The sequence below is a fragment of the Hydra vulgaris genome, chromosome 12, assembly GCF_038396675.1.
Source record: "Hydra vulgaris chromosome 12, alternate assembly HydraT2T_AEP".
In the NCBI taxonomy this organism is placed as follows: Eukaryota; Metazoa; Cnidaria; class Hydrozoa; order Anthoathecata; family Hydridae; genus Hydra; species Hydra vulgaris.
In genome coordinates this window covers 25,460,784-25,484,397 of record NC_088931.1, presented here as the reverse complement: position 1 = coordinate 25,484,397, position 23,614 = coordinate 25,460,784, and the positions used below count along the sequence as shown (strand labels likewise).

The 23,614-nt window shown below is 27.0% G+C and overlaps 2 protein-coding genes across 3 annotated transcripts; one reads left to right on the top strand and one right to left on the bottom strand.

The window, feature by feature from the left end:
* Positions 1-160: 160 nt before the first annotated feature.
* On the top strand, positions 161-16,271 carry LOC100207792 (delta-sarcoglycan). 2 transcript variants are annotated; one of them, XM_065812684.1, is made up of 6 exons: positions 161-396; positions 5,199-5,618; positions 5,721-5,822; positions 5,896-6,103; positions 15,321-15,517; positions 15,850-16,271. In XM_065812684.1, exons 2-6 carry the CDS (start codon positions 5,415-5,417, stop codon positions 16,033-16,035), a joined length of 897 nt encoding a protein of 298 aa, XP_065668756.1. In that variant the 5' UTR covers positions 161-396; positions 5,199-5,414; the 3' UTR covers positions 16,036-16,271. The 2 variants fall into 2 exon arrangements, with proteins under 2 accessions (XP_065668756.1, XP_065668757.1); XM_065812685.1 differs by having other exon boundaries at positions 325-558.
* A 457-nt stretch (positions 16,272-16,728) lies between these two features.
* Positions 16,729-17,483, bottom strand: LOC136088023 (uncharacterized). Its single transcript, XM_065811663.1, has 3 exons — positions 17,159-17,483; positions 16,933-17,054; positions 16,729-16,734 (listed from the first exon to the last, which is right to left on the bottom strand). Exons 1-3 carry the CDS (start codon positions 17,481-17,483, stop codon positions 16,729-16,731), a joined length of 453 nt encoding a protein of 150 aa, XP_065667735.1.
* Positions 17,484-23,614: the final 6,131 nt, after the last annotated feature.

Below are 23,614 nucleotides of genomic sequence, written 5' to 3'. Positions count from 1 at the left end.
ATATTTTTTGGTAAAACAAAAAATTATTTTTAAAAGTTTTTTTTTTATCTTTATTTTTAATTAATGTTTTTATAAAGATTACGATATGATTTAACAAAATACAAAAAAACAAGCAAAATAAATGACACGAATAGAATTAAGATTATAAACGATTAATTATAGAGAAGATTAAAAAAGAAATGTCAAAGGGTGCAATTGATCCCATCATTTGTTTTCTTCAAAATGGACGCAATTTTAAGCAAACTCTTTTGAGTACAAAGCTTAAGTAGCTTAACGGAGGTGTGTGATGCAAATAATTAATGTTCAATTGAATTTATTACTGAAGACGGAATTTTTTGATTATCGCAGTAACCTTGCATTGTTTTTGGGTCGAATTGTTTGATAAATTTTTTACAGGTAAATTTTGTTTTCATGGGCAGATGATTTTCTTAGTTTGAATAATACTTTTAAACAGATAGTAACTTTTGCTTCTAATGCTACACAGAGTTATTGTCATAAACTTCGAACTAAAAATTTCAATTGACGCGATTGTTGACACTAAGTGCATGATCAAAATCGGTAAATTTCTTTTTGTTAAAGCAAAATAAGGCATGTTTCTAAATAAATGTTTCATTTCATTTAGAATGATGCCTAATAATGCCTAAATATGATCTGAAATGTTTTATAATTTTGTTTTAAATTTTATATCTTTAGAAATAAGGTTATTCTAAAAAAAAAAAAGTATTACTTTTTTTTTAAAAAAAGGACAAGTATGTTTCTGAGACTAGTATGTTTCTGAAACTTTATATCGTTTAAAATTAAAAAAAAAAATCAAGTTACTAATTTGACGCCAATATGTTGGGTAATTTATTTGTTCTGCTATATTTAAAAACGCTACTAAATAAACACCAAGTAAAAAAAGTTATCAAATTTAGTTAAATAAAACGTTTGTTCTATATTTTTTTTAGTAAGGTAAGTTATAGTTTTAGGTAAACACGCCAACAAAAAAGTACACTATCATTAACAATAACAAAATAAAGCTGTTTTACTTAAAAAGCTTTAAAAACATTTATTTTTCTTACTTTTTAAAAATCTTGATTATTAGATAATCTCAAATTATTTAAACGATATTTTCGTTCGGATTTCCTTAAAAAATCTACGACGTAGAAAATCATTGAATTAGAATTATATTTACTTGTTTCTACTACAGAAATAAAGTTAAAAAAAAAAGTCTCAAAATTAGCATGGTCACTATTTTAACTTTTAAAAAATTTTTTTTTAATTAAACAAAAAAGAAAAAAATATTTGTGGGTAAAAGAATATGCAATATAAACCTGATAAAAAGCAATTATTTAATTTGCTTTAAACATTAACTCAACCTTGCAGCGCTTTACTTTGCAAAAACATAGTTCAAAAAAATGTTGCCAAGTCCAAGTTATTTAAACGAAAGTTATCAAGAGATTTTTCCGATTATTATTTATTTTTTAAACTCCGCTATCAGTTTTTTATATTTTTGTGACTTGGACTGTGGATTTTTGACTTGACTTTATTTATACTCTTAAGAAAAGTAACTTATTTCTATAATTAACATTTAAAAAGCAAAGCAAACAAAAACACGTTAACACTTGATTAATACCGAGAAACGCAATCTAACGGAAGTTGCAATAATTACTTTATATTTAAACATAACAGTCGAAATGATAACTGTTTTACTATCGGTGATATACAGTGATAAAACTATTAATAATAAAAAACAAACTTTTTAGTATAGGCAAATTATAAAAACATTTTTACATTTAAAATATTTTTCAACCGTTGTTACATAAAAATTACGTTATCACGCTAAATTTAAATTTGTCTACAAAAATGTTTATTGAGGAGCTTCGTCGTTCACTAGTTTGTTTGATGGTACAAAACGTGTAGGTAAACAAATAAAAATATGTTTTAAAAAGAATTTTTATTTTTGCACGGTGGTGGCACTCCACATGACGGTCCTTGGGGCCCAACCAATATCGGTTCATGATATTCAAATTTTATTATTATTGTTATTATTATTATTATTACTATTGTTATAATATATATATATATATATATATATATATATATATATATATATATATATATATATATATATATATATATATATATATACTAAATCATAATAGTAATATAATATTGTGTGTGTATTTATGTATATATATATATACATATATATATATATATATATATATATATATATATATATATATATATATATATATATATATATATCGATATCTATATCTATATATATATATATATATATATATATATATATATATATATATATATCGATATCTATATATATCTATATTTATCTCTCTCTCTCTCTCTCTCTCTCTCTCTCTCTCTATATATATATATATATATATATATATATATATATATATATATATATATATATATATATATATATATATATATGTATATATATATATATATATATATATATATATATATACTAAATTATAGCAATTATTATAATAATAATATGATATTGTGTGTGTGTATATATATATATATATATATATATATATATATATATATATATATATATATATATATATATATATATATATATATATATATATATATATATAATTTTTTTCTTCATTCATTGTTTAAATAAAACAAACTCTCAGTTAAGTGGAATTTATCAAAGAATGATTAAGTTGCTTTTTAATAAGTTGTACTTAATAAAAAGCATTATGAATGAATTAGAAATATGGAATGTTTATAGACGTTACAGTGTTTTTTGAAATATTAAAAATATTCTTCTTACCTGAAAATTGTTAGCAAACGGAGAAGAGGAGGTTAAGGGAGTTTCGTAAATCTTTCATGAGCAATTTAAAAAAATTTTCGAGGTTATTAAGGTGCTCCAAAAAGTCCTTACGGACTTATCGCAGAGCACCGTGGAAGAGCATTTAACTAGGAAATTCATGCCTCCTCCTTACCAGTGTCGCTTACTTGGCTAAAGACGGCGCCGAACCCCGGATCTCTTGGTTTGGATCTCGCGGTTGTACGACTTTTAGGGGTCCCAACTGACCTTGAATATAATAACGGTTTCCTAATATAATCCAGAAAAAAATTTCTTCAAAAGTATGTCAATACATAGAAAAATTAAATCTTTATTGAAGTTTTAAACATATTAATCAAATTTTATAAAATCATTTCCTAAAAAAGTTTATCAAAAAACCGTAAAAAATTTCCCTTTCCATAAAAATGTTATAAATCGATAGTTTTTATGCAATAAAATCTAAAATATTTTTTTTTTTTTTGTTCTTTATCACATGCAAATTTTTATACAAATATATAAAGTTAAAAAGTTTACCATTAAAGATTATGTTAAAATAATGATAGAAATTAAATTAAATAAAGAACGCAGAAACTCAAAGAAGACCTCGAGGTCTTGTTATGAGAACGGCTAAAGTTTGACGCGTCAATAAAAGTTGATGTAAACTCATACAATGCGACTATCGCATAATTTATTGGTAATAAATATAGTATTTGAAGTTTTCCTTAATTTAACTTGAAATATGGAAGGCTTTACAAGGATCATCATTCTTTGGATCTTTTTAAATTTTTTTATTTTATCTTCTTTTCAGTAAAGCACAATTTTCTTGACGAATTTTCATTTTTCTTTAAAATTATTATTTTCTTTAACCGTTATATAACACCTCTGCAAATACATTATTGAATAGATTAAGTCTATCTTTTTCTTTCTTTTTTTTTTTTTTAAGTATATCATGATTGTCTTTGTCGAATATTGTTTAATATATCACGATTTGTTGAATTTTTAATTACAAGATTTTTATTGTCATATGATGAATATTTTCCACTTGGTGATTTGTAAAAGTTCTTCTTTGACCCACGTTCAGCAACTTTGAACAATTTCAGCCGTTTTAGGCAAGTAGGTTAGTTTTGAAGGTCATACTAGTCACTTACGTGTATGTACATACATAACATGATATGTGCATATAGAACATTTGTATGAACACAAGTAAACACATAGACATCAACTAATAAAACACATAGATACATATTACATATATACATACATACATTTATATTTATATTAAATAATTACTATTTTGAGTAATAGATTAACATATTTTTGGATATATTTTTTTTTTGTGTGTGAATAATATTAGGGATCCATTAAATAATCAAGGGTCAGTTGGAACCCCAAAATATATTTTTATTCAAATATCTTTTTAAGTTCAGTGTTATTTCATTATATAGATCAAATATAAGGGTGTAACAAGAGAAATTTTCAAAAAAAGTAATTTTTACCCCAACTTAATGATGGATCAGCTATAACTTATGAAAATAATCATCAATGTCTTATTCAACAAAAACGCGCGTGTATTAAAATCATATAATGATGCATATAAAAATTTAGTGCTTACTTTAATTGTTAAGTTTTACTTAAAAAATTTAAGTATTAGTATGACGTTATGAATATTTACCGCGTTTTGCTCCATTATTAGCCTTTATATAATATTGTAAAAACGTTTTTTATTCATTTAACCTTTGCAATTAAAAAAATAGGGTTTCATTTGTCTTCTAACTTGGAATAAAGTTATAATCTTTTCTTATAATCTATCTACAGTTTGTGTTGGTATAGAGTATATCAACACTAGTCCTTCATTCGAAACGCAATTACAATTACTTTTTCATTGTACATTTCATTGTATTTATTTAGTTAAAATTTTAATCACCTTTTTTTAAAAGCGATCAATTATGCTGACGCAAAATGAAATATTATTCTAAGTTAAATTTACTAAAATGTAAAGCTTACTTAAGAAATTTTATTCAAGTTTCACCAATTGTTTATCTTGTTGTTTTACCTTTTGGTAAACAATTTTTTAGTTAAACAATCAAGAGAGAAACTTCAAGAAGAATGTTTTTAATATCAGATTTTAAATACAAATTTTAGATACATATACCTAGAGGAAACAGTTTTAAAAAGAAACATATATATATATATATATATATATATATATATATATATATATATATATATATATATATATATATATATATATATATATATATATAAGTATATATAAGAGGAGGTACAAGAGGCAATTTAGGAATAATATTTATTATTATTATTTCTATTATTATTATTACTATTATTATATATTAATTGCTGTTTAAATAAAAATATTTTTCAGATTTAAGAGACGTTAATATTAATCGCAGAAAAAATGGTGGTTTTAGTACTTTTACCAAGTTTAACGATGAAACGATATAACTTCGATGAATATGAAAATTAAATATTTTTAAGTAAAAAAGATACTTTTGGACATCTCTAAGAAGGAAAAGCAAGAAAATTGATTGGTTTATATTACCATAGATACAGACTGTTTTATTGAATATTATTAAATTAGATGGCTGTTAAAAAAAACGTTAATCAACCTTCAAAGGAAAATGAAGAATTTGCAAAACACAATCATAGTTATATGGTATTTGAAGTTGGTCTGCATGGATGGAAAAAGTGTTTTCTATATATAGTTATTCTAACGACACTAATTTTAGCTCTGATAAACACAGCGCTAATTGTATGGATAATAAGAGTTCAAGATTTTGGGCTGGTACACAACTTTTATTTAAATTTAAAACAAACTGTCATTATATTTTTTATTAAAAAACAAGGTACCAATGCTTATAAAATTGATTTTGTTTTTAATTTTTAGAATGGTATGGGGAAGCTTCGCATTTCAAGTAATGGTTTGAGAATGGATGGCACAGCCGAATTCATGGCTCATTTAAGATCAAAATATATATCATCAAGAAATGTAAAAAGATTTTGATCATTTAGTTTTTCAAAATTTTTTTTTTTTTTACGCACCAACTTTTTTTTTTGTAAAGGACGCACCTCTCCGCGTAAATTCTCGAAGAAACATTTCACTTAGTGCAATTGATCTGCAAAATAATGTTGTTGGGCAAATAACGTTAAGCAGCAAAGCAGTCATAATGAAAAACAAAGAATTGCATATTCAAGATCAAAACGGACGAACGCTTCTCTATGCTGATGACAAAAAAATAAAAATGGACTTAGACAACGTAAAGTTTATAGGTAAGTATTTCTATTAAAACTATTTGTAACTTTTTACTTAATACTTTTTATTTCAGCGCAAAACACTGCAAAATATTCTTGGTTTATTTAATTAATTTTAGTAAGGACGTAACTTGATAGGGCAGACATTATAGTTTCATAGAGAAAATAGTTAGATACAAACAAGTATATTTGTTTTATACTTTAAAATTTGAATTCTAGCAAATAGGCATGGCTCTTTACTTACGTTTCTTTTTACTTACACGAGTGAGTTAATTTTTATCAAAAAGATTACATCAAAAAGTAATTTACTTTTACTTGTAAAAGTAAGTTTAGTAAAAAGTCACATGAAAAAGCTATTTTACTTTTACATTTAAAGATTAATTACCTTTGAAAATTACATTACATAATATAAAAGTTCCTCAAACTGTAATTTACATTTACCTATAAAAGTAACTAATTAAAAAAACTTGCATATTTAAGTAAATTACATTCAAGTAATACAGCGGTGGCAAAAAAATAAAGACCACTCTTTTTTTTTTCAAAATTTATTTTTAACCTTAGTATAATTTTATTTTGGAAAAAGGTATCAACAAAAGAAAAACATTTTTAGAAAGAATTTTTATTGTATTTTATATTTATTATAAAAGAACTTATAATTTTTTTACAAAATAATGTTAAAAAATTAAAAAACTGACTAGTAAAAAATATAAATGGGAAAAAAAATTGGACAAAAATTTTGGACAAGTTTCAAAAATATTTCAAAAAGCAATAAAAAAATAATTTAGAAACGTGTTGTTCCTCCATTTGTTTTCAAGCACTCTTGTACTCGTTCTGGCATTGAATTCATTAAAGTTTTGATTACTTCATCAGGCACATTTTTCAAATGATGAGAGATAGAAGATTTCAAATCTTCCAAATTGTAAGGTTGTTCTTTACCAAGCTTGTGATCAAGCCACGACCATAAATTCTCTATTGGATTCAAGTCTGGACTATTGGCAGGCCATGGAAGCACTTGAATTTTATTAGAATTGAACCAATCGCTAACAACATGCGCTTTATGACACGGCGCATTATCTTGCTGGAAAATAAATCCACCTTGCAACTGCCATAAATCAATGCTAAGAATAAGCGAGTTTTCCAAAATTTCGATGTACCTTTCTTTGTTGAGTCTACCATCAAATAAATGAAAAACGCCAACTCCACAGGTACTCATACAGGCCCAAATGCCGATTGAACCACTGCCTTGTTTTGTTCGTTTCAAAATGCATGATTCATCGAACCGTTCGCTTGGAAGTCTACGCAACATTACGCGACCTTTTCTGTTGTCTACCTCAACGTTCATTTCATCACTAAAGACCACACGGCTCCACTGATCTGTTGACCAGTTTTTATGTAGTTTGCACCAATCTTTCCTGGCAAATTTTTGTTTTTTATTTAAACGTGGTTTTTTTGCAGCAGCACGCCATAAATAATTTAAGTTGTGGAGGACCCTTCGCACAGCTCTAGGGCTTGCTTTCAGACCATTTGACAGTGTCCATTTCGTAGACAAGTCTGTAGATGATGCTTGTGTGTTTACTTTCATTAATCTCACTAACGAGCGAACATCACGGTCATTTGAAGTCTTATTGCGTCCAGTCCTATGACGATCATTAATTGACCGGGTCTCTTTGTATCGTTGAATTATGTTAATAATTCAACGATACAAGAGTGAGACCTTCCGAGCTTTTCTGCTATTTGTCTGATGCTATAGCCTTCTTCTTTTAATACAAGAGCCGCGTATCTGTCTTTTTCTTTGATCTTTGCACGCATTTTTGCAATATTGTTTATATCCTTATTGCAATTCAAAAAATAAATGTTTATTTGATATCGAAACTCAGGTTTCGACATTTTATTTTATAGCCAACGTAATAAGCAATTAAGACAGTTAAAAAAAATAATGGATTATTATTTTTAATAAGTGCAAATTAAAGATTTGAAAGTGGTCGTTAAATTTTGTCCAATTTATTTAAAGAAGATTTATAAGTACTCATCAGTTTTTTAATAAGTTAAACGCTATTTAATTAGAATTAGATTAAAAAAATTATACCACTTTAATCCGTATGTTTTAATTAACAAGATATTACAAAAAAAATTTAATATGTCAATTAGAATCTTCTTAATTTTAATTTAAAGATTAAGAAACCAACTAAAAAATGAGTGGTCTTTAATTTTTGGCCACCGCTGTATGCTACCAAATGTAAATTAACTTTTACAAATAAAATAATATTTATTCAGTAGGAATTTTTTATTTTAAAAGTAATAGCAAATCTTTATTAAAAATAAATTATATAAAATAAAATTTCAATTACATAAGCTTACATTTTATATAATTTGTAAAGTAAATTAAAAGTAATGTATATAAAATAAGTAAATAAGTTTACTTATATTTCTACAATAACTTTGACAAGATCTTGTTCAACATTAATGCTAAAAAACAAAGTCTAGAATTCAGACAAAGCTGAAACATGGCAGTGAGAAGGTGCATATACCCATGAGAGACTCAGAAAGAGTAGACTATTTAAAAGGCATAGTTGGCATAATTATTAGTTTTTTTTACAGGCTTTTTGCGTAAAAGTTTTAATTATTGAAAAACTAAGGAGAGAAAGTTTAAACCAGCTCCGGATTATGGAGGCTACAACCCCATGTCCCGCAAATTTAGGAGCTCCCAAATTTTAAGAGGATGCTTTATTTGTGTAAGGTTTTTTCGCCACTTTAATAAGAAAAAAGGCCATCTGCTCAAAAGTATCCCCAGACCCTGCAAGTCTTAATCTAGCACTGGTTTTAAGAACTACGATATTTTATGGATGTGAAAAATTTAGAACTATTTATCTAAATATCTTTATCTGCGTGTATTATCGGTGACCTAACTACAGCAAGGCCAGTGTAAGCAACATTTACTGTCCATCAAGCAACTAGGTCCAGGGCCGCGAGGTTTACGACTCTCAAGATGTATTTAAAGAGTTTTTTTTGTTTCTCATAGTAAAAGTTATTGTTCCAGAGAAACAGAAATTAGACACCTGGACCAGTATGCCTACTGGCCAAAAATATTTTGCTACGCCACTGTGTAATATACGTATAACCCGAGCAGTAGCTAAGCAATTATTTATACGTAACTTAAGAAATAAAACTTGCAGTGATGGGAGCCTGGAAAAAAAATTTCATCAAGAATATTTTTTTAAGCCATTTTATTTGTATGTTAAAAAATAAAATTATTCAAAATTTCTGTTATTTATGCAATATCTCTTCTGTTTTAGTATGTTATTTTAGAAAAAGATTTCTCTTTTTCTAAAATAACATACTAAAACAGGAGAGATCGGTATTTCAGCTACTTATATATTAATTTCTTAGGTATATTCCCAAAAAATACAAAACTATAATTGTCAACTAAAATAAACTTATTAAACTCAAACTTCAAAAAGACACGTGATCATCAATTTTAATGACAAGTTTTAATGACTTTATTATGTACGAATATTTAGGGGCTTGGCAATAAGACTCTTTTTGTCTTCTTCTTGCCCCCGCCATTTGTATATTTTACAAAAGAAAAGTAATTATTTGTAAAGGCAAATTTTGAAAAAGAAAAAATTATAAAGTTAAAAATCATCTATTGCATTAAAGAATGTCTTATGTAATTAAAAAAAGCAATAATCAATGACCAAATTAAATTAAAAAAAAAATTAATTTGATAATATTGTTTGAAAAATACAAATGATCTTGTAGACTAAAATCACTTATAAAAGCCTTATTTTCTTCGTTAGTCTTCGACAAATTTTAACGGTCTTTTTATTGCTTATTCACGAAAAAAGAGTCAAATTAACTTTAGCTCCGAATTTTTGAATAAGGAACAGAATATGATTGTCAGACGAACTTATAATTTAATTGAAGATAAAAGTTTAAATCCCCAAAATTTTGGGGAGGTTGCTCAAAACATATATGGTCATAATTTTTGAACACTAAGAGATTATTGCATGACATTAACAATTTGTTAATGAACTTAAATTTAGTTTAAAATGTTAAAAAAAATGTAAATATAAATGTTATAAACTCGTCACTCTCACGCTAATGGCCTAAAAGGGAGGTAAGCATTTTAGGGGTTTATTGTTAACAGATTCCGATTATATCAATACTTTTGAAAAGCTTTACATAAACATGAATTTATAAATGTTTGGAGTTTGCTCCATTTCGTAATGGAGCAAACTACAATTACATAAAGTTTAATTCTCAATCAAAAACAAAAAGCTTGCTACGGGCCTGACTTTAAATATGTAATTGGAATCTGGTTGTTTAAATATTGTGATTTACACTTTTGTTAACTTTTTTACTTTAAATTTTTGAAAATTTAAAGTAAAAAAAGTAACAAAAATAACATCAAGACACTTTTCTTCCCAATCAACAATATAATTTTAAATTTAAAAGTGTGCTCTTTTGAACCACCCTACCAAATTCGCTATATTAAATAAATTAAAATAAGCGGCTATTGTGGTTATGAAAAGTTATAATTTTTTTTTAAGTTAATTATATATATATATATATATATATATATATATATATATATATATATATATATATATATATATATATATATATATATATATATATGTGTATATATATATATATATATATATATATATATATATATATATATATATATATATATATATATATATATATATATATATATATATATATATAGGAAAAACTTACATAAAAAAATTAAAATGTTATGCTTATAGATAACTTTAACATTATTCTTCTTCATTATGAAAACTCACCCGAAATATTATTTTTCGTAATATAATATGTGCTCAAATGCTTATTTTCCTTACACTTCATTGCCAACGAGAGTCAATTTAAATTCAAAAACTCTTACCGATAACATTTTCATTAACTTTCACTCTAGCAACATATCAGGTAACCTAATAATTCCCATCTCAGATCATTTAGCACAATTTGTACAAATCCCAAGTTTTTACTTCAAAAATACTTATATAACAGAAAAGATATACTGAAGGTGTTATCAAGGGTTCAACCACGATGCTTTTCTAGATGATGTTAAGAGTATTCCTTGGTACCGATTAATAAAAGAAAAAGATGACCCTAATCAGTCTGTTAAATTATACATGCAAAATTTTGAAAATATTCTTAATATACATGCTCCATTAAAACCTCTTACAAAAAGGTAAGTTAAATCTAAAAGTATGCCGTCGATAACTCCAGGCATTTTGAAGTCAATTAAAGTAAAAGATAAACTGTACACAAAATTTCTCAATCATTTGTCAACTATAATGAAAGAAAGAACATTAAATCAGTAACTTATTAAAAATAAGTAAAAAAAAATTTATTCAATTTTCTTCCAAAACAATTTACACAATATGAAAAATACATAATATGAAAAAATTTACACAATGAATGAAAAAAAATACACAATATAAAAAATACATAGAAAGGAATTAGAGAAATAATTTATACTCTTCTCGCCAAATTACAATACTATGGTGTATGTGAAATTCTACTTAAATGGTTTGAATCTTACCTAAATAATAAACTTCAATACGTTACAGTTAAGGAAACATCCTCATTTACCAAAACTATAATTTCTGGAGTCTCTCAAGGGCCAATATTGGGGCCCTTGCTTTTCCTTGTATACATTAACAAACTAAACACCTGCATTAATAATGTTTTAACATACCATTTTGCCGATGACACTAACCTGTTAATTGTCGAAGATTCACTTGAAAAATGAAGTTAAAAATTAATGAAGCCATATTTTCTGCTATTAATTGGCTTTGAGCAAGTAAAATTTCACAAAACGCTACAAAACGCTACAAAAACTAAAATAGTTGTCTTTAAAACAAAAAAACAAAAAAACAAGGAGCAATGCACTTTCAGCATAAATATTTTGTTTTTAGTCAAGATAACTTGAGGTTGGTATTTCAGTTTACATTTATAGTCAAACTTTTTTAAAGCTTCATCATAAGGTGGGATAGCATTATAGAAAACAGATTCATTTACTGACGTGGCAGATAATCTCAATTCAACAGTGCGAGGGAGTTTTTTCATAATACTAGGTGGGTGATTTGGGTGAGTGAACATAATTCAGCTCATTGTTGCATTTATTAAATAATATTATTTATCAAGCTACTGTGATCTTTGAAAATCTTAATCCTAAAGAAAAAGAAAAAGTATATTTTGGTATTATTGGATACCATATAAGCTTAGACACGCATATCATTTAAAATCTTTAATGCCGCGAAATACAGATTTGGAACTTAAAAGAAAAAAATATAAAACACACAATAAAGTGGAAAATTATAAATTGCTGTAAACCTATCAAAACAACATCCAAATTTGTAACCTCTGCCTTCATGAGAGATTTATAATTTTATATCACAAAGAAAACAACATGATAAATAAAAAAGACGGAACATTATCTAAACGTCGACATTCCAACAAACTTTCTACTGTCCTCTTTTGATACAGGAGACTAAAAAGTTATTTATCTTTTTCTACGTCAGAAGTCGTTCTACCGTGATTTTTAATTCATTTGTAAAAGAGTTTGTTTCTTCAATCGGTTTTTTTATGTATTTAATAGCTGTATATGGCACGAAACTTTAAGCACTATAACTAATGTTGTTTTTCATTTAAACAAAATTTATTTATATATATATATATATATATATATATATATATATATATATATATATATATATATATATATATATATAGGGCCGGCTCTAGTAGGTGTCACGTGGGGGAATGGGGGGTGGAGGGAGATGCCATTACAATTTTTGCCAACTAAAAAAAAATCGTTGTCTTTTAAAATTTGCTGACTTACTATTCAACATTTGCCGACTGACAAGTTTATATTAAACAATATTTACTCTCAATATTACTTTGTTTTTTCTTAACAGCGTGTATTAGATACCATCCTCATTTACAGTTTATATCTTTGACATTAGGAGAACTTGCTTTAATTGATATTTGAATGATTTAATAAAAACTCTAATTTAAATATTAAAATGTTTCCAAATAAGATTTTAAGTAACATTTCAAGATCACGTATCACGAAAGTTTTTCAAGTTTTTCATGCAAGACCTCTCTTCATATGGTGTATCTGGAAAAGTTTTTCAGTTTTTTAAATCATCAAATTACTCTAAAGTTTTGACCATGTAAAATTTGCATCGTAAACCTCACATGATCACGTGATCGAAACCTTTAAATACTAAAAGATTATCAATTGGAATTGAAAACTTGTTGAGAAATTTAAGTTTAACACATTTTGCTAGAAATTAAATATTTTATAAACTCATTGCCTTCATGTTTGGGGCAAAACTTGTTATGGCATTTTTGTTTCCAGGTTTTAATTACCGCAATTTTTTGCAAAACATTTTTATTTGGCTACTTAAAATACTTATTTTTAAGTATTTTAAATAAATTATAAATAAATTTAAAATATTTAAGTTTAAAGTTTGTGCAATACTTGAAAACATCATATCTTAAATATCAAAAAACCCTGCCTACGTCACTAAAGGGCAGGGCAGGTGATGCTTTTTCTTCATTATGAAAGCAACTTACCAAGGAGAAGAAAAACTCATATAAAACCTTAAACCTTCCTTGTGTTAATATTAGAAAAACACTCAGTCCTGGTCTATGAAACAGGTTATTGCCAAGAAGAGGGCATTGGGTTGTTATTGTAATTAACTTTTTTTGTAATAATAAATAACTCTTCCTTGATATCATAAATAAATAAATAAAAAATGGCATTACGTTAAACATGATGCGAACGAAGTTTGAACGTTAAAAATAGGCTTAGTAGAGACTATGATCTTTTTTAAAACTTAAAGTTTTAAAAACTTTAAGTTTTAAAAAAGAATTATTTATTTTCAGACAAATAATTTAAGCTACTACGCTAAGTATGCTTTTATGAAATTTGCAGCTATGAAAATTTTTAGTGTCCTCTATCCATCGAAATTTAATCCATGATTTTTCGATTTTGAACAAAGAAATTTTGACGATTGTGTTATTTTCTTTGAGTTTTCAGGTATTTTTGTTATTTTATTACATATAAAAAAAAATCTTATTCTGAAATAATGTAACCAGATAATAAGTTTAAAGATGGTTCTTTAGATACCTTGAAGGTACTTGATTTCTGCAAAGGCTACAAGTTTCAAACGAGGAAATCTAGCCAAAACTTGTCTGTTTCTTAAAATTTCATTTGCAATTAATTGTGAAACAATTGCAACTAATTTTTTTTACCAAATAAGAGAAAAATATTAAAAAGTAAAAAAAATTAGTAAAAAAATATTAGTAAACAATCTCTTTAGTAAAAATTTAGTAATTAATTACATTTTTTTACTAATGAGATAGTGACGAGTGAAAATCCAATTTTTCGAAAGTTGGCGGCATTTTTACCATTGATGTAAATTATAATTATTTATGCACGCAAAAAATGAAAATGTACAATTTTTCCATTATATTAGTAACGTCTTCAAATGAAAATGGAAATGTACAATATTTCCATTATATTTGTAACGTCATGAAATGAAAATGAAAATGTACAATTTTTTCATTATATTAGTAACATCATCAAATGAGACCTTCGAGTCCAATAACTAATAACCTGCTCAAATTCAGCACATGAGTTATTGATATTTTTTGTTCTGGATAAGTTACCTAACGTTTGACACAAACAAAAATTTATAAAGTGACGTCACCAGTACCAAATAAGCCCTGAATTTGACTCTTTCAGAATTTTCAGAATAGCCCAGAAAAGGTTTTTATCATTCAAGACATCAACCATGAAATAATTAATTTTTGTAATGTCCACATCATTTAAAAAAAAAAATGGCTCGTAGCATCTTGACTACTATTAATTGTTACGCATTTTTCTGAAGATACCACGCAACAAAAATAAGTTTGTTCATCAAAAGCCACAATTATTAGTTAATGGTAATTTAAATGCCGTTCATTATTATTATAACTTTTATATAACTGTATATTATTATAACTTTTTTCTGCTAATTGTGATTTTGTTCTTTATTTTTACTTTGTGCTCCTTTTGATTAGTAATATTTTTTCTGATTACCCATTTCTTTAAATTTTTGTAGCTAAAAATTAATTTTTTTAAAATTACATAAATTTGTAGTTAAAAATACTCTACGATATTTTTGAAGATATTGTGTTATACTTTTAATAGTTCCTGGTGGTTTAAATTTTGAAAATTCAATAAAAACATCAGAAGTACAAGCAAGTGAGTTTAATGACCTGCGCTTAGAGTCTTTAACAAAAAAGATTTACATAAATGCTGCCGATGGTGTTGATATAAACTCTCACGGAAGCGACATCCGTTTAAATAGCCTAATGGATACAAAAATAATTTCACAAAAAGGAACGGTAAGCTTTTATTTGCAAGAATGTTTCCTAAATATAAAAATTATTTTACAAAATTTTAATTGCATAAATCGTTTTTTGGGATTAATTTTTTAAACTTAAGAGTGGTATCGTAAATAAAGTTTGGCGAGGTTGTGTGATCTTAATTTGAGTGTAAACAAAATTGTGTAAATAATGAAAAATGTTCAACTTTAAAGTTACTAACTGAACTTGATAAGCCTAAGTTGTCATATGAATCTGGTGTGAGTCAGCAATAAATTTATAACTTTTTATTTGTATCAGAGACAAGATATAATTTTTGTACCCAAATTTTTGTTTTATTTTTATTCACATAGATTGTTTTCGATTCTGAAAAAATACAGTTCAAAAATTTACGTCATTCAAGTTTAATAAATCCTCTTGCAGCGGAGGTGTACGGTGATATTGCTGAAGTCTGTATGTGCAAAGACGGTACTTTATTTTTAGCTCCCCCTGATTCAAATAAACCTTGCAAAGTCACAAGTGGTGTTTGTGGCATATAAAATAGACATTATCAAATGTTTTTTTTAATGAAGCCTGTATCAGGTCAATTCAACGCGGATTTTCCCGTTTATTTTTCAGTTTTACTGACTCGATTTTCAAAGATATAAAATTTGCGGCGACTAATGTAAAAATTATTAAAATATATATACTGTATATATTACATAAGATTATTTTTGAAAATTACTTTTCAAATTGTTTAAATAAAAAACCAAACTAAATAAATTAAACATAATTATTTATTTGTATTGATGTCAGCTTGCTTAGCCCCTTGCCGCTAATGCCCGTGGTTGTGGGTCGTGCAAACAAAGTTTCTTTTTCAATTCAGCCCTATTTCCCTCAAGTAAATTAGTTAGTGCCTAAGGTATGTTCAAGCAAAAATTAAACAGTTAAACTACTTTCTTCAAGTAAACAGTACAATATCTCACAAAGAGATTTTAAAACTTGAAAAAAAAAGTTTTTATATAATCTAGTAAATCTTAACCAAAAGTTTAACTAAAGTTCTGTTCGTAATAACATTTGACATATTTAACACAATAAAAGTTCTGTTCGTAATAACAACGACATATTTAACACAAAATTTCTGTTCGTAATAACAACTAACATAATAGGTCAGGCAACTCGAGAGGAAGATTTTCTTCTTGTGTTTTTTTATGAAATAGTATATAGTCTATTTTATCTGCATTAAGAGACAGTTAGCCCTAAAACAATTGTTTACTTTATTTAATATTCATATCTGCATATAGTTTTTAATATCATTGTTAGTAATACATAGGTTAGTGTCATCCGCAAACATGACTGAATTCAGTTTTAAAGATGCATTACAGAAATCATTTTATTTAAAATTAAAAACAGGAGTGGACCAAAAATTGATCTTTGCAGAACTCCGCATTTTTTACTTCAGATTGAATATTATGCACATATTTCTTTCTGTTGGCTTTTATCTCGTAATGTCTTAATTTATCTAATAGGATGCAATGATCCACTGCATCAAATGCTTTTGATAAATCAAGAAATACTCCTAAAGTAAATTTATCAAAACTATTAGTTATTTGGTTTACAATGGTCACACATGCTAAGTCGAAATATTTTTTTGAAAACCAAACTTGTGGTAAAATAAATTACTTTTAATGAAATAATCATAGATTCTATTGAAAACTACACGTTCGAAGAGCTTTGAAAATACAGAAAATATTGATATAGGTCTGTAGGTTGAAATGTCAGAATGGTCATTACATTCGTATATTAGAGTTACTGCTGATTTAAGTACATCCGGAAAAATCCCACAACTTAATGAGAGTTTAAGTATGTGAATCAAAGGTCTATTAAGACTGTGTTTGTTTGCAATAGCTAAACCACTAGATATCTCATCAAATTCAGCCTTACTTTTTTTTTTGAAAGAGAAAAAATCTACTTCAAATTCTTTATAGTTTAATTCATATTCATGCATGATAGTGTTATTTGTTGGTTTTAGGTAGTATTTTAATGATTCCAATGTTATTATTTTTTTTAAAAGATTCGGACCAATATTTTAAAACGATCACCTCTATTACTCCCCCTATGGATCCGCCCTTGCTTCCCATTATGTCATTAATGATAGGCCATATTTTTTGCTATCAAATTTGCACTTCTTGATTTGAGATTAATTAAAGATTGAGATCTTGTTAAAAAATCATAAACTGGAAGAAGTTTTACGCAAGATGTTACATGTTGCAATCAATTTTTAAAAGATTTTTTTATTATGAGTTGCGAGTAATTGCTTTAATATCTGTGAATTGAAAGTTTGATTTTTCAACAGTCTGATAAATAGATTTACTTCGAAGGAGACTAGTTGAAATATCCTCTATTTTAAAAAATGAACGCAAGGAGTTTTTACTATATTTTCAGATACAAAAAATGATTTTAAAACTACTCTCTCAAAACGCCTGTTATAAGAAAAAAATTTTTTTGTTAACCTAGTACTCAAAAGGGGTCAGGGCAACAACATCAGTTTTTACCATGTCTAATAACATCTGCCCAACAACACTTGTAAATATAAAGATGTATAATAACGTCTGTCCAACAACATCTGTAAATACAATGAAGTATAATAATATCTGTCCAACAACATCTGAAATTTCATTGATGTCAGCATCTGTGCAAAAATTAAATAAATATTACAGATGTTGTTACATCTTTTAAATTATCAATGTATAACAACATCTGTGCAACTACATCTGGAAATTCCACAGATGTAGTTACATCTTTTAAATTATCAAAGTGTAATAACATCTGTGCAACTACATCTGTAGATTTTAAAAATATTAACTGATAATGCATTATTTTAACCAGATGAAGTTCCATATAGGAATATTATATGTAATATTCCTATATGTAATGTGATATTAGACTACTCCATAGATGTTGTTTGACAGATGTAGTAATCTTTTACCCTCAAAAGACGCGGAACTAAATTCTAGTTTTGAAAATGGTAATTCTATTTTATGAAAATGTTTGGCTAAAAAAAAATTGCGAATATAAAAATTGTTACCTAAAATTGTTACTTTTTTGCAAATTATGTAGAAAACTGATAAAAACGAAAAAAAAAATTATACTTTTATATTTTAAATTTTGAATGAAAATAAATGTTATTTTCAAAATCAGCATAAAGCTCTGCATCTTTTAAGTACGCGGTTGACATTGTTTTGAAATTTTTTTTTTAATATTAGGACCCTTCACAATTTTTGTGTCTGAGAAGAAACCTCAAAAACTCATCTAAATCCATAAATATTTTTTAACTTTTCTGTTATACTTAATAGAACACCATTCGCCTCTCAGAAATGTTTATTTTTAAATTTTTTTTTTTTTTTTTGCTATGAAAACCGCTCCACCCTAATTGCAATGATCGTTTTTTTCAGCTTTGTTGAAAAAAATGATCATTGCAACTAATAACAATTATATTTAGAAATTCCACAACATTTACATTTAGTAAGTGGATTTACACAATGACATTTACACTTAATACCGTAAGTGTGTACCGTAAAGTATCGTATTTACACTTAATACCGTAATTTTTTAATACCGTAACATTTTTTACCGTAATTTTTTACCGTAATTTTTACCGTAATTTTTACCGTAATTTTTACCGTAATTTGAACCGTAATTTAAACCGTAATTTACCGTAATACCGTAATTTTTACCGTTTTTTTACCGTAATTTTTTAATACCGTAATATTTACACTTAATACCGTAAAGTACCGTATTTACACTTAATACCGTAAGTGTGTACCGTAAGTGTGTAGGTAAGTGTGTTTACACAATTTACAACATTTACACTTAATAAGTGTGTTTACACAATTTACAACATTTACACTTAATATAAGTGTGTTTACACAATGCCCACTTTGTTATTTTATAGAGGTTAATTGTTTTTATTTTGTGAAATAAAAAATAAAAAAAATAGTTTAATATAGTTGTCACAGTTATTATTTTTATCAAAAATATTTTTTCTTGAAAGAAAAAAAGCCATATAAAGCATGAAAACAAAGTTTCTAAAACGTTTCAAAAGTTGTAAAAAGGAAAATATTTTTGAAAAAACCGTATTTTTTAGATAAAAATTTATACGGAATTGCTAACTGTTAACCTTGATTCGAATCGGTATTAGAAAGTACGTACCGGTTGCATATATATATATATATATATATATATATATATATATATATATATATATATATATATATATATATATATATATATATATATATATATATATATATATATATATATATTTATATATATATATATATATATTTATATATATATATATATATTTATATATATATATATATATTTATATATATACAGTGCTAAACGTGGGGCGGGATGCCATCCCATCACTTTTTTACAAAGTATAAACCATCCCGCCATCTTTTTATAAATCTCTATATATAACAATGATTAGGCGCGATGATATTTTTAATTTACCAAATACCATCACATTACTTTTTTTTCATAAATACATATACATTCGGTTCAAGAATTGTAATAAGTTAAGGAAATCAAATAGTTCAAACACTTAAATATTATGGAGTAAAAAACAATAACTTACTTTTGCTCAAAAGCTATTTGACCAATATAAAGCAATTCATCCAATATTTGACCAATAGAAAGCAATGCATCCAATATGAGCAAAAACAAAAAATTCCATATTCTGTAACTTGTGGTGTTCCCCAGGGCTCTATTTTAGGACCCGTATTATTCTTAGTATATATAAATGATTTAAATTTAGCAAAAAAACTTCTTAAATTGTGTTCTTTTTGCAGATGACTCCAATCTTTTTTATACCCACAGAGATATTAAAACATTCTTTGAAACAGCTAACGAAGAGTTGGTTAAGGGTTATGAATGGTTTATAAGTAATAAACTGTCTCTAAATGTGGGTAAAACCAAATTTATTTTATTTCATAAAGTAAATAAATTTAAAAAAATTCCCATTAAACTGCCTCATCTAATAATTAATAACGTTAACATTAAAAGAGAAACTTCAGTTAACTTTTTGGGCGTAATATTAGATGAACATTTACGTTGGAGTGAACAAATAAAAAGCATTGAGAAAAAAATATCAAAAAATATTCCCATGATATATAGGACTAAACTATTTCTAAATAATAAATTTTTGAAAAGTTTATATTTTTCTTTTATTCATTGTTATTTGATATACTACTGTGATCAAAAAGTAAGATGAATTTTTAATTTAAACTTCCGGCCTTATTCGAATCGTCCAATCTTTTTTATTTTTAAGTTGGAAGGAATGTCATTAACATTTGCGCCAAATTACATGTCAAACTCATAATTATTTTTTTTTTTGTTTACGCTTGTTTCTGAAGTACCAAAAGTGCATTCGGCGATTTTCACGATGTCTAATTTTGTTGAGCAAAGAAGTGCTATTAAATTTTGTTTGCGGAATGATATTTCTGCTGCTGAAACGTATCGAATGTTGCAAAAGGCCTTCGGTGAAGAGACTCAAAAAAATGTTTACAAGTGGTACAAAGACTTCAAAGAAGGCCGAGAACGTGTTGATGACTTGGAACGCTTCGGACGACCATCGACTTCGATTGATGATCGCCACATCGTCGGTTAACCATTCGAGACCTTGTTGACATGGTTGGAATATCATTTCGGTCGGTGCAAGCGATTTTGAAGGATCATTTGGGCCTCAGAAGACTCAAATCACGTTTGGTGCCGAAATTTCTCAATTTCTTTGAAAAAGAGCGTCGCGTTAAAACGTGTGAAGCAATGCTTTCTGACTATCAAGACGTCTACAAACAAATTATTACTGGCGATGAGACTTGGGTCTACGCATACGACCCTGAAACAACCGACCAATCGAGTGAATACCGTGAAAAAGGCGAGCCGAGACCGAAGCAACCACGTCAAAGTCGCTCAAAAATCAAGGTCATGTTGACTGTTTTCTTTGATTATTGTATTGTCGTGCACTACAAATTCCTTCCAACTGGCCAAACTGTCAACAAGGAATATTATTTAAGTGTTATGCGACGTTTGCGTGAAGCTATTCGCAAAAAGAGACCGGAATTATGGGCCAATAACTCTTGGATTTTGCACCACGATAATGCGCAATCGCACACAGCACTGGTTCTTCGTGAGTTTTTCGCCAAAAACTCTACCCATGTTGCTCCACAACCACCGTATTCGCCCGACTTAGCACCGTGTGACTTCTGGCTGTTCCCAAAGCTCAAGAGACCACTCCGGGGAAATCGTTTTGAGTCCATTGAAGAGATCCAACGTGAATCGGCACGCGCATTGAAGGCTATCCCTACCGAGGACTTTTCGGCATGCTTCGAAGACTGGAAAAAACGTTGGCAAAAGTGCATTGGGGCCGGGGGGGATTATTTTGAGGGGGACGATACAGATTTGGAAGAATAAATAAAGATTTTTCATTTTATAAAAAAATTCACCTTGCTTTTTGATCACAATAGTATTGTAATATCGCATGGGCAAGTACAAATCATACAAAATTAAAAAAAATTGTACAGTAAACAAAAACATGCGTGCAGAATATTATTTGGAGCTGATAAAACTGTACCATGTGAGTCTGCGTATAGTAGGCGCATTAAACGTTTATAAAATCAACTTACACCAAGTTTTAATGTTTATGTATAAAATAAAGATGGGACTATCTCCTAAAATATTTCAGTCCTATTTTGAAAAAGTAGTGCATAAATACCCGAAAAATTTTTCAGATAATAACTACATTGTCCCTAAATATAATTCCAAACAAATGACATATTCAATTCAATATTGTGGACCTTATTGTTGAAAAAATTTCCTAATATTGCAAATACGAAAAAAGTTAGTATACAACAGTTGAAAAATAAATCGAAACAGGTGTTATTACTTAGGGATTTTAACTAAACTCAATTATATAAAAGATGTCTCAGAATTTATCAACTTTTTTTTTTCATTAATTCAGTTATGGTGTTTCCTCTAATCTTAATAGTTATGGTTGAAATCTGAGTTATCGAATTTTTTTTTCAACTATTAATGAATTGTTATTTATTTTACTTTTTTTCAAATTGGTTTTAAAATATACATAATTATTACGGTTTTTGTAAATTAAGTACTCTTTTATTTTTAAATTTTTCATTCTTTATTTAAATATTACTTTATTACAAATTGTTGTATATTTTATTTTCATATTTTTCAATACGATAAGACAAAATAATGTCTTCTACTTGCCCCGCCAGTTTTTTATTTATTTATAAACTTTTAAATTGTAAAAGTTATTAAACGGCAAAATAAACAAAAAAAACAACAACAATGTAATTCTAAATGAAAACTTAAATTACTAACAAACAAGTAAACTTATAACGGTATTCTTTGAGATTTTTCCGAGGAGAATTGTTCAATAATTTTTCCAAGGTTTAGTTTTTTCGCCTCTTTGTTTTCAATGGAGAGTATCGCGAGCGACGTCAATCTTTTTTGTGTCACCGACGATGCCGGATTAAGGATCTTGGAGGCCGGGAGCCAAAAATATTTGGGGCCCCATTCCTAAAAAAATGTATTTGAAAATGAATGCAACAAACATAAGATTACTTTTTTGTTTACAGAGAAACTTTTTGCTTTTACATTTGCAAAATCAATTACGACATCTTGAAAATCTATGTTTTTAACAGTGTTTTTTCAATTGTCATTAAACAAAAAGCATTTAAACAATCATTAAACATTAAAGATCGGAGATCATTTTTAACTATTGCTTATTTTGAAAATGCTCTCTCTGCACTACAATTGGTTATGGGAAGGATAAGAAAAATCCGATATGCGATTACAACATGAGAAAAACTGATTCTAACTTATTCCAACGAATTGCTTGTAAACATTCAAGTGCTGATATATTCTTCATATTTGCTTATTTACCAACTTGGAAAACTGGATAATTTCATCAGGGAATTGCGTATCTAAGTCTGAAGGACATGTAGTAAATAAGGATTTGGAAGCAGCAACAATGACAGGAACGGTCATGGTCTGAAAACTAGCTAGAAAACCAAACTTTCTCTCTGCAGACTCGTAAGCAAAAATCCTTTC